General features: G+C 45.6%; 1 protein-coding gene across 1 annotated transcript; it reads right to left on the reverse strand.

Moving 5' to 3' along the window:
* Nucleotides 1-913: 913 nt before the first annotated feature.
* fbxl20 (F-box and leucine-rich repeat protein 20) lies at nt 914-10967 on the reverse strand. Its single transcript, XM_029158855.3, has 15 exons — nt 10199-10967; nt 7400-7461; nt 6686-6740; nt 6493-6567; nt 6312-6406; nt 6157-6225; nt 5981-6076; nt 5761-5887; nt 5385-5459; nt 5166-5296; nt 5020-5080; nt 4880-4924; nt 4750-4806; nt 4466-4678; nt 914-3813 (listed from the first exon to the last, which is right to left on the reverse strand). The coding sequence occupies exons 1-15, from the start codon at nt 10238-10240 to the stop codon at nt 3706-3708; spliced, it is 1311 nt and encodes a 436-aa protein (XP_029014688.1). The 5' UTR covers nt 10241-10967; the 3' UTR covers nt 914-3705.
* Nucleotides 10968-12380: the final 1413 nt, after the last annotated feature.

Here is a 12380-nt window from a genome sequence, read left to right on the forward strand (position 1 = left end):
CGCTTCCCCCTCAGAGCCGCCCACCTTTCATCCACCATGTGATAGAGCGCGTCTGCTAAAAATGAACATTAAACCCACTGATCCCCGCGTTTCAGAGACGGGGGGGGGCGACGGCAGGATGAGAGGAAAAACGAGTCCCATGCGGCGGAAAACAGATCCCAGACCTGACAGCGGTCGTCATGGTGCCGTCACAGGACCAGAGCTGCCGCTGCTGCTCGCGCCGCTGGCATAAATTGATACTGATGTGATGTACATATGTGCATCTGCGCTTTCATCTCACACGTGCGCGTGAGCGGAGATGGAGACTCCGCTGTGCACAATGGGCCTATTTTCACACAGACAGTGCTGAAACGCTTAAAAAGCTCTAAGTGTTTTTTTTTTTTTTTGTTTTTTTTTGCTGTTTGGACTGAAGCAAAGTGACTAAATGTGCAGGATTACACGCCAATACATCAATCAGCAGCGACGTTACTACAAAGTGGGTTTAATGCCATGGTGCACGAGTCAGCAGGAGAGGAATTACAGCGATTCAAAGCTCCAGATGTGTAGAACCCGCTACACCACCAGCTCTCTGCTAATGAAAAGGGACCTCATGTATAAACTACAACATTAAACAATAGCACTCGCTTCAGAAGCTGATCGGCTGTGTGTCCAGTGCAGGTCAACGAGAAAACAAAGAAATTGGAATTGCTTTATGAAATATAAAGATGGCGATGATTTGTTCAACAATGTCTGATCATTTATCTAAGAACATGTCCATGTAAACAATAAAGTTTTCATCTAATACTTAAGACTCTGTATAGTCTCTGATCATGACTCCTGTTAGAATCTTTAGGGCTGAATCATTGGAATAGACTCGCTGCTGCCATCTAGTGGTGAAATATACGCTTCATTAAGAGAGCATGGTAGACAACTGTTAATAATATAGGTATATATTTATTCATACATACATATTCATTTATATTGGTTAATTGTAAAAAAATCAAGAAAAAAGGAAATGATTTACAGTAAATATATGAACTACAGTCATTGCCAAAATTGTTTGAAATTTCTCAGGTTTCGATCTACCACAAACGGACACTGTAGGTTCTTCTCCTGCCCTCGGCCCTAACCCTCAACCTTACTCCAGTGTCTGGGACCAAACGCGGTTAAAACAAAGTGATCCAGAGCGAAGAAGTGGACGAGGTGAGAAGACGGAAGGACATAGAAGAGCCCGATGCTAGAAGGGAAGGAGCTCTGTGTTTGTTTTGTTCAGTCTAATTTTGCGTTGCAGGACCTTTAGTGTGTTTTGTACCATGGCTGCTGACAAGCAGGTGGGGCTCAGGGCCTAAACTCTGGGCCAAACTGTCTTTAATCTGGCACACGGTTACTTAGAACTATAGTTATCGCTGCCATTTTTACTCCTGGCTGTTCTCTAATCCCCCATAAAGCCACACTCCAACAAAAACGATCAGAATGGATTACACTGGCTTCATCTCTGCTTGTATTATGCTGCTTAATGTAGCCATCAAATCACACACGGAACAGAATCTTCACCAGCACTCTCCCTGTCATCGATGCCAGGACAGGAGTGGGTAAATGTCTGAGTATTTGTGTTTGGGTTCGTTTGACATTTTGGGCAGGATGAACTAGGAAAGGAAACGAGGTGAGGAAACCAAACTTAAAGGAAGGGAAGAGTGTTTGTTGTGAAGTGGCACAGTCAGCCCAAGGATGAAAACATTCAATAAGCGGAACCGTCATCGTTCGCATGTGACATCATCATTAACTCCTCACATCCCTTCTATTAATCTCTTTACAATTGCACTGGTGCCAATGCTTCCGTGGACAAAAGCTACACTCTGGACATTTAGTAACAATAAACTCTTAATATAAACACAAACTCCACCAAATTTAAACTGAGGACTGGAAGAGGGCTCGTACTTTAGGACACTGAACTCATTACTTCAAACATTTAAACAGGCACAATCCAAACCACACCAAACAGAAAGCAAAGAACGAGAGAGGTGGAAAAGTCAGAGCAAAATCAGGAGGAAAAGCAGCAAATGATACGTTTAGAAAAACGGGACAGGAACAAAAGAAAGACGAAGCAGGTGCGAGTCTCGGTGCAGAGAACCCGGAAGGAAAAAGGCTCTAATACTTCATGAGGGGCGTGAGGGTCCATTCAATTCCTCTGTGGGGGACAAAAGCATAAAAAGCCCAAAACATTCCATCAGAACCTGTGGCATCTGCGAGCTGGACCTCCCGCTGAGCGGCTCCATCCGACCGAGCCGCCGCGGTGCCACGTCGTCCCTCCGCTGGGTCGCTCGTCCTCCAGAACCATCTCAGAATGAAAACATGAACTGAAAATAGACGCACTGATTGTTTTCAGTTGGCTTTTTTTCTTTTTCCAGTGTCCTTGTCCAACAGCATGGATTTGTGTAGTGATTTGTTTTGTTGTTATTGTTCCACCAGAGGACTTGCAGACTTTGCAGGTTGTGTGTTGTTGACATGAGCGTTCACGGGCTGGCGCCGGTTCTGTCCAAGCCCGGGCCGAGCACGTGTCCTCATACGTGTCTGCGCTCAGACGACCACGTACGAGCGTCGCCATAGTTCATAGGAAGTCATCGGCGCTGGACGCGTCCGCCCGTCTCCGATACTTTTCTTTCGTTTAGCTGGTTTCGACTATGGGATTCCCACAGTCGTCGTATATGTACAGATAGATTTAAAAAAACTAGAGTGTTACATGCAACATTTGGCATCAAGTCCCCATGTCTGAGTCTCGGTTGTTCATTTTTAGAAAAATAATAAACTTTGTCTTTTGTCAGTATATTGATGCTTCTGATTGTAACACAGGGCGGGGGGGGGGGGGGGGGGGGGGGGGGGGGGGGGGGGGGACGTGTCCGTGTGTATTGGAGACTCCAAATGATGTGAGTGATTTGTATTCACCAGTCTGTAAATCTGAAATGCTTTTCTTTTTAAAGTGTCTCGACGTTGCGTTGTTGTATGTGCAAATAGTTGCGTTTGTTAATAAAAACATGAAACAGGCTTCCGGCTGCGCTACGTACAGAACGGAGGGTGCGTGCAGGTAACTGGCTGAATCGCTGGCTCTGCTTTTTTTTTTTAGTCTTTCAAATCAATTGCTGATTAAAGGTCCAGTGCAGTTCCTGTCTGCACTTAAAATGTGATGTGTGTTGAGGAACATTCAACTCCAGCCTGTTTAATTCTTTCTTTTTCTTTTGTTTGTTTTTTTTAAAGAACATCACTGTCGTTTGTCTCAAAGTGCTAAATAAGTGTGTGGCTGCTTGCAAACACAGGAAATACTTTTGGATCAGATTCTTTTGTACTTCATTGTACTGTACTTCAAGAGTTAACTCCCTAAACAGTGCCGACAACAGTGAGGATCTTCACATAGCTCTGTAATACTGCTTTGTCCATTGAACACAGCCCAGGAATGTTCTGACATTCTTTAAATATTAATTTGTGTGTGTGTGTGTGTGTGCGTGTGTGTAAAGGCATGATGTGTGTGCCTGTGAGCAGCAGGGAGACGCAGGAATGTTTTTGGGGGAAGTTACCCAAGACCCTGTAGCAATCTCCTCCTCTGCAGCTCCAACATTTAGGACACACCAGCATGTAGTCTAACAGGGGGCCATGGGGAGGGCAGCAGGTCAGGGGTCCGGCTGCGAGGGACACTGGGCGGGGGGGGGGGCCGGGTTGTGGAGGGTCGTTGCATCATAGCAGGACACAGCAGCGGCAGAACCTCTGGCGGCTGCCCCCAACGGAGGCGGGTGGAGTGACGGGAGCGAAGTACGCGTGCACTTTGATGTTGGGCAGATGAGTCTGTGGCAGGAAACAGGGAGAAATGTGTTAGAGCTCCGTGCACGTCTGCCGCAATCACCATCCAACAGTTAATAAAGCAGTTGGATGATTTATGTTACGATAAACACGATCTGTGATGAGGAGGACACAGAGGCGAGAACGTACACTCCAGGTCTGATTCGTCACTTCTTGTGGGCCGAGTGGTGACTCAACATGAATCTGCGCTTAAAGCAAAATGTGAATCTCTGACCTCGGAGTAAGAAGCGGTAGGATTATTCCACCAGCAGCTTCAGGATGTTGACACAGTTTATCTACTATCCACTCCAACTCCTTTTTCCAGCTCAGCAGCATTGTCACCCGTGACCAACACCCACAGCGCAGCGGTGTTTGCTGTTGCATCAGTAGCTGCAGTAGGATCAGTGGTAGAATCACGCTCCACTATGACAGAGGGCCTTCCCTGAATTCAACTTAACAACTGAGGATTGCGTTGAAGGTGTAAATACTCTTATCGAGGGGCCTGCAAATGTACCAGTCATTACAGCATCAACTAATACACACGTTTGTGACACTTTCCACCAACCTGGCATATGGGCCCTTCACGAAGTCAACCTTAACGCTGCATTTTGCGCACGAAGCGGCGCTTACTCATCGCTCCTCGCCCACTCCCACTCACCCTTAGTCTCTTTATGCCGGCGCGGGTGATCTGCTGGCAGTCGTACAGCTCGATGCGGTCCAGGCTGTGGCAGCTCTTCAAGTGCTCCAGCGAGGCGTCCGTGATCAGGGGGCAGTTGTCCAGCTCGATCACCTCCAGGCGGTCGTGGGCGCAGGGTCCGCTGCCGAGGTGCCGGATGCCGTCGTCCGTGATGAGCTCGCAGTGCGACAGACTCTGCGGGGAAAACGAGCCGTTAGTCGTCGCGGCGGGGAAACGCGGCGGCGGCGGCGCGGGCCCACACTCACCAGGACTTGCAGACGAGGGCAGTGGATGGAGAGCTGGATGAGCGTTCCGTCTGTGATCTGAGGCCACAACCAACAAGTGTGAGAACAGTCAGAGGCACCGGACGCCATTTATCTCCTATCGCTCATTTACCTGAACACATTCTTCTAGATCCATTTTCTCAAGCTCATGGCAATTCTAGAGCAGAGAAAGACAGATGCTGCTAAATGGACTGTGTATATTAGCCACTTTAAAAATATGTTAATCCCGGGCGGAAAAGTACAGATGCTCACCCTCGCTAGTGTAGTGAAGCCCACATCTGTTAGCTGGGAGCAGCGGGCCACTTCTAATATTCTGAGAGAACACAGAAAGTTACAGAATTAAAGTTCCACTTCCACCATCATCGGATCTGACGCGTCGCATTGACCGGGGCATCCACCTGAGACGGGGGCAGTTCTGTCCCAGCGCGTGTAAAATGGCATCTGTGATGTTGGCACAGCCCGACACGCACAGCGACTGCAGACGGTGACAGCCGCGGCAGATCGTGATGAGGCCCTCGTCCGTGATCTGCTGCTCACAGAAGGAAGAGGCGTTTCAGCGTGTTTGGGGGGGGGGGGGGCCTCGTTATTCATCCTCGGGCCGCGTGGACTCTACTTACGGAGCACGTCTGCAGGTTGAGCGTGACCAGCTCTGGACAGTGAGCTCCGATATGCTTCAGAGCTTCATCCTCCAGCTGCAGAAAACGTGGAATGTCACCATTTAATATATAAATTTATTTAATAATATCTTCTAGAAAAACATGGTCATGGGACAATGACTTTAACAGGAAGCTGCTACTGTATATCACAGCAAACTACATTTGCTGTAAACAATGCCTGGTATTTCTACACATCCTATTGCACATAATGTGATGCGTTTAATTTCGAGGCAGACTACACGGTTTTCTGTTTGTACCAGAGATATGAGGAACTCAGCAGTTTGACACTATGATAAACAACCTGAACCTAAAAGTGCAATGCATGGTTTTAACACACCTGTGTGCAGCCTTTAAGGAAGAGGCCTTTGAGTCCAGGACAGGAGCGCACCAGGGCCTGGATGCCGTCCTTGGTCACCTGATCACACCAGGAGATGTTTAACTGCTCCAGCAAAGGACAACCCTCACTAATGGGAGAAGGAAGAACGGCCATAAGATATTATGATAATCCGTCCAACAGTTTACAACTCTAAATGTGAGTTGTTTTATGACCCGCTCACCTCAGTGCTTTGAGTGACAGGTTGGTGATTGAGGTACAGGAGGCGAGATCCAGGTGCTTCAGCTTTGGACAGAACTTACTTAAACTATTACATGTGCTACAGAAGAAGAAAAAGACAGTTTCAAAAACAGGAGAAATGACACATTTGCAGCCTCGTTGTGTAAACTACGCTCAGACCTGTCAGTGATCTTGGTGCAGCCATTCAAACTAAGGAGCTCAATGTTCCTGCAGTTTTGAGCAAAGGTCCTAGAAGAACACAGAACACATTTGTGAAGCCGGTGACGCGAAGGTGCTTCTTTCTCCATGACGTTTGTCAGGCTGCGGTAGTTCACCTCAGGGCACTGTCCCCCACACCCAGACACCCCCGCAGGCTCAGCTTCCTAAGGAACCCCCCGCATCGTTTTGAGATGTTCTCCACCACGCGGCCCTGCAAAACATCAATTTAAAACTTAAAACTCGCACCTTTATGTCTGCACAGGTCTAATAAAGCCAAGTCAGATCAGAGGCACTCACTTCGATGTCCCTCTGAAAGTCAAACAGGTCGATCCGCTGCCAGTTGCTACCATCCAGGGCCAGGACGTTCCAGGACTGAGAGCGGGGAGGAAACACACCTTCAGGGTCAGGGCTTCCATCTCAAGCACGCGCGCGCGCGCACACACGCACACACACACACACACACACACACGCCTCATAAACACAGACTCACCCGTGAGACCTGGGCACAGCGACAGAGTGTCACCACATCCAGAAAGGAGAAGATTCTGGAAGACAGACAGGGACGGTTTAGAGACCCTGATCCCTGCCGCCAGAAGCTTCCTCTTTACACTAGACTCTGCCCCCAGCTCAGCCCTGCCAGGGGCGCCAGTCAGTCCGCTCAAGTATGTGACCGGGTCTGTGCTTACTAGTGACATGAACAAAACAGACCTGGAAGCTCCCTACAGCATCTCTAAAGCTGCACTATCACTGAACAGAGGAAGCGGTGAGTCCCAGCGCAGCCTCACAAATCAGGGCACTGCACCTGGTCAAGCTGCAGCCGCAGCACAGGCCGCTTGGCTCACGTCTAATGGAAGTTTCTTTCTCTCTACTCAGGATCTAGTGTTTTTTTTTTTTTTTTTTTTTAAATTAATTTGAATGTTTTATAGAATCAATCAGCTGTTTTTAATTACTGTTGTAATTACTGTTTATTATTGGAGGAGCAAAGAAGGAAGAAATCTAGAGGAAATTTGCATTTTAGTGTAGGTTTAATTACAATATTTGCTGATGGGCAAGTAATCAAACAATGAGGATGTGTAGGTTAAACAGGGAGTGGTAATTGTGCTGATCAGGAGAAACGGCAGAAACAGGGGTGGGGTGTGTAAGGTGTCATTTGTGCTCACAAAAATTCCCTGCAGAGAGTAAAGGGTTACGAAACGCCACGCACCGTAGCAACAGCTCCTTCGGCAGCTTCTTATTGATGACAGCCTCATCGCTGTTCGTGAACATCTGGAACAGCACAGAGGATCATGTTAGTCTGCTGCAACATGGATGCCCCGACCTCCATCAAATCACATCACTCAAGGACGGACTCGGCACGTCAGCAAAGATAAATGACAGTAACGACATCAGATGAGATAGATTCAATGTCAAGTGTTGGAAAACAGCAAGACTGAAAGTTGCAACACGCGTTTTGTGTTACTTAAAATAATAGTTCCAGCTACTACACATAATTGCACAGTGTGAACACAAATAGTGGCCTAATATCCACATAAAAAGGCCTCACAACTCAAAGAGACGATACATTTATTAGGATGCGGCTACTTAGAAGTCCACACTCCCACAATGAGAACGACAGATTCACCATAATTTGAGGGCAATTCAAGAGGCTGAGACAATGACGTGGGAGGATCTACTGTCACACGAAGGCCACATCTGGCTCATTGCATTTCACTCCGTGAATCTGGAAAAATAAATCTAAACCAGGGACACAGTAATTAAAAGGGTGGGGGCTTGAGTAGAAGACTGTAAATAACACAACAAACAAGAGACAATGAACATCATAGTCCGTACAGGTGCGAATATGAAGCATCCAGAATAGGAAAAATGCATTATAGCTATTTATGTTAAAACAGTTACACAATTGGTGGAGCCCAATAGAACATGTGAACACTGTGCACTACTTTAATTATGGGTGTCAATCCTAAAACCACATTCACAGCAGCTTTTGATTTTAAGAGAATTACGCAAACCTATTCATCAGCGTCAAAAACAAACTAACGGCTCTGCCCGTTAAAATTAATGACTGGATCTATAAAAATCTAGAAAGCCCGTTCAAAGCCCCTCTGTGTCTCCCTGACACACACACACACACACACACACACACACACACACACACACACACACACACACACACACACACACAGGGGCCGCCTGTCAGCACAGACGTAAAAAACTTTTGAGGTAACAACCAGCGACAGACATTTTCTGTTTGAATATTGGGGAAAATTGACTCAGACAGCTTGTTTTCCACAGCGTTACTCTGGCCAGATAATCCAGGGCCATTTCCAAAGAAGCAGATGCGGTTGGTTGGTCAACGGTCCCCTTTAGTAATCCACAGAAAATGAACCTGATGCTGCATGAATGTGAGCATTATGTTTTCTCCACTGGTTCACTACAGTGACTGTGGCCCCGAGTTAAAAAGGGTGGATGAGCTGTAGCCTCAAGCTACAGATCTTTATGATATAGCACATATATTTGTATTTTGTCTTCAAAAGGAGGAGTCACCTGAATAATTTTTGTTTTAACACTTATTTAATTAATCATTGACTACATCTATGGGTTTATAGAACCAGAAATCCTTACAAAAATATAACTAATTTGACATGATGTGAGGTAATACAGCTACTCTGTACATGCTGTTACTTGGAACATTTTATCGCAATTTATTTTGCTGTGCTTAGTTGTCTACTTTTTACAGCGTTATGGTCTTCTGTTGAGATCTGGGGTACAATAGGTCTCTACACAGCAGAACAGTAAACTACAGAGTACAGGACAAATCCTGAAAACACATTTCAGAGTAAAACACTTGGTGACTATGGCGTATTACAATTATCTTTTCAAATGCCAATACTAAGCTCCCCCCTTATACACTGAACCTATACTTTACCATTATAGAAGAAATCGTGCTGTGGGGATGCTTTGAGATCTGTGAATACATTTTATATGTTTTGGTTTTACTTACTACTTACTAAGTATTTTTACTTTGAAGGCACTACATCGCCACTTCCGTTGCTGTGTGACGCCAAGCGCTATTAACTTGACACACCGGCTCTACCGCAGCTGTTGGGCCAGAAGGTAACGGCCTGAATCTTCTGAGTCGTCAGCTGTTGCACCGTTAAAAATAAATAAAACCACACATAAATCCCACACTGGCTGGGGATTAAACACAACCGAGGCCGATGTCATCGGTCGGGCCGTCTTTGGTGGCTGTTGTCGCTCATATACAAAGCCACGCTCGCACGGCTGCGACACACAAAGTTGGTGGTAACATTAAACGCTACACAACACCGTAGACCGTGTGTGTGTGTGTGTGTGTGTGTATGTGTACAGGTGGCCGTTCCTTGTGCTATTGTGTAGTTTTAGCGTGTGTTGCGTGGCATTAGCCGCTTGCTTGTGCGCTAACACGGGGGAACACGGAGCCGCGTCGACCCGAGGCCCCCACAACCGCAGCGGCCATGGATGAGCAACGCTGCGGCTCCTCAGTTGACCCAACATATGGCACAAAAAGCACGCTCGCGCACACGACAGCCACTACACAACTACCACGTTCTGGCGAAGTAGACGCATTTTTTTCCCCCAGACGGGAGTGTGTCGGCGCTGTCCTCGGCGTGCTCCGTGACGCTGGCCGTGCTTTGTCTTTGTTTTGACGGCGCAAAGGGAGACGATGGCAGCGTCCGAGCATCTATAAAAGCCAACGGTTAATAACAAAGAGCACGACCGAGCGCACGCCGCTGTCTGTGCCGACACACGGAGCGAGGCCTCGGTTATTCGGGGTCGGAACGGAACGCCAGCGTTTGACCTAATCCCAAACATTGACTGCGGAAGCCGCATCAACAGCTTCATCCACGAGCGAAATGTTGCAGTAAACACCGCGTCGGTCGCCGCGTCGCCCGTGCGCTAGCGGCCACGGGAGCTGCGCGGATGTGTGTCACTCACTGTCAGGCACCATTCATGCTCAGCTCACCTCAAAGCGGCTCCGCGACACACCGTTTACCTCCTTCCCCATGTCGGCCGCTGGTTTCCAGGCGCTCAGTGGATTTGGTTAGGCGCAGCAAAACGCAGACGCGGGCCCTCTTCCTGCCGACTGCCCTCCACGACTATCATGCTACCGTCCTCTCGGCAGCTCCCGGGGTGTGATGTCGCTGTTGTTTCGGCCTCTATCGCTTCTACTTTCTGATAAAATATGGGCAGCAGTCAGCCAATGAGCCACTTCTGTTATCTGCACGGCTCGCCCTACCCCCCCTCCAATATAAAGCTTCCATCCACCCGTCTACATCACTTAATAAAGTGTATAATCTGTATAATGTAATTGTTTCGAGGCATGTTTTACACAAACACAGAATCGTCTGCTTTACTTGTGGTATTTGATGTCCGGTCCTGTAACCAAGTAGAGATAAAGGAGAAAAAAATACATTAAAATAAAAGAAGTAAAAAAAACAACACAGCAAAGACTAGTGTCAACACCTAGAAGCAAAGTCCCGTATTTTTAATGTGCTTCAAGTTTTAAGTGGAGAACCTCATTAATCCCACACCCATACAGCTAGGCTGAAATAATAAAAAGCCTATTTTAAAGTCAATGTTGGGATATGAGTTATTTCCATTAAAAGGGCCTGGTATTAAAGTCTGGATCAAAGAATCCAGGTTTGTCATGATTTGGGGACTAGTGGAACAACTAAAGCACAAAGTTAGTGCCTTTATGGTAAATTAGCTTTTTAAATAGAATTTATTTCGTCTATGACGTTTGTTTTTCCCAGGTTTGTATTGAAACTTTATTTCTGAACGTGACTTCCTTGTTTCATCACTGACCACGCCCAGATCAGCGGTGGATCAAATCAGCATCCAGAGCGGCCGCGCGTCAAAATCCGTCATCACTCTGACGACAACACACATGACAACAAGTCACTTTCTGCTGTCCATAGTTAGGCCTGTGTATCTTCAAGTATTTTTGTTCACCCTCTTATTCAGAAGTCTGACCTACCTTAGGTCTATTAAGGGATGTGACACATGTGACACAATAAATGTGAGAAATGCTTGTGATATTGTGAAATACTTTAGAATAACACTGTGCAATCTCAATAAAAGTTCAGAAATGTCAGCTATTTAAACAATGTTTAAATTATTACTTTAAAAATAAATTATTTATATTCCATGATATATCTACACTACAGGTCCACCATTCCCCAGAATCTTTAAATCCTACTCTTTGACTAATGGACCAGCTCATTAGACTAGTTGTGACATTACAAACCACAATCACCAACAAGTTCATTTGAGGTATAAGAGTCACTTTGAGCTGAACAAATGCAAACCTGGGTTACTTTTAAACAGCCACAGTAATATTGTATCATATATTATTCTGCACAGAAAGGTCAAAACATCAAAGATAATAAAAATGAGCAAGCAGCTTTTCACACGACTGAACGGAAGCCTCACCATTTTAATATTTTATTGTTCTGTATTAATATGGTTCTCCTTGTTAAAGTTATTCAACCAAAAAGGACATAACGTGTTTATCTGATTTATTGGATTTTTCCAATAAGTCTTGAAACATGATTTTACCTTTTTATTTCTATTAGTAGCATGCAACTTAACAGCTGATTTTGTAAAATACAAATGAAGAAAGATTTCAATTAGAAGACAGATTTTTATAATCATTTATTACCATCAACCAGGCATCCGCATTATTACTACATACATCTAATAGTAAAACCCACACACAATAGACAAAGTATTTAGTCCAACTCCCCAAAATGATCACATTCTTTGACAAACTGAAACCAATATTGAGAAATTGCACTGGTGACAGATGTCACAACAAAAATATTTAATTTTTGCATCTTCTGCAATTTGAAAAAAATGTCAATAGAAATGAAGGAACTAATGGCACATTTTTCTAATTAATTTCACTTGTATTTATAAAATATATTTTTATAATGTATGTCTAACATCTTATTTTAGTTGAGGTTAGTTCAGCTGATGGTTCATTGGTGCAGATGTGCAAAGACATTCCTATTAAACAAGGGGAGTCAACAGCATTCCTGACAGATTGTAGGTGTGTAGAAAATAGGACGTCTGGAATATGGCCCTAGGGCAGCTTTGCCTGATGGGAAGTGAACCTTGCGATAATAAGTTAACATCGCCCCTTT

Source organism: Betta splendens, chromosome 8 (assembly GCF_900634795.4).
Source record: "Betta splendens chromosome 8, fBetSpl5.4, whole genome shotgun sequence".
NCBI classification, from domain to species: Eukaryota; Metazoa; Chordata; class Actinopteri; order Anabantiformes; family Osphronemidae; genus Betta; species Betta splendens.

Excerpts from the sequence above, each read along its gene's own strand:
- fbxl20 (XM_029158855.3), bottom strand. The coding sequence starts at position 10,240 with ATGGGGAAGGAGGTAAACGGTGTGTCGCGGAGCCGCTTTGAG. Across the intron at positions 5,460-5,760 it reads TCCTTAAAGGCTGCACACAG|CTGGAGGATGAAGCTCTGAA; the intron begins GTGTGTTAAAAC and ends CGTTTTCTGCAG. Across the intron at positions 3,814-4,465 it reads CCGGCATAAAGAGACTAAGG|ACTCATCTGCCCAACATCAA; the intron begins GTGAGTGGGAGT and ends TTCCTGCCACAG.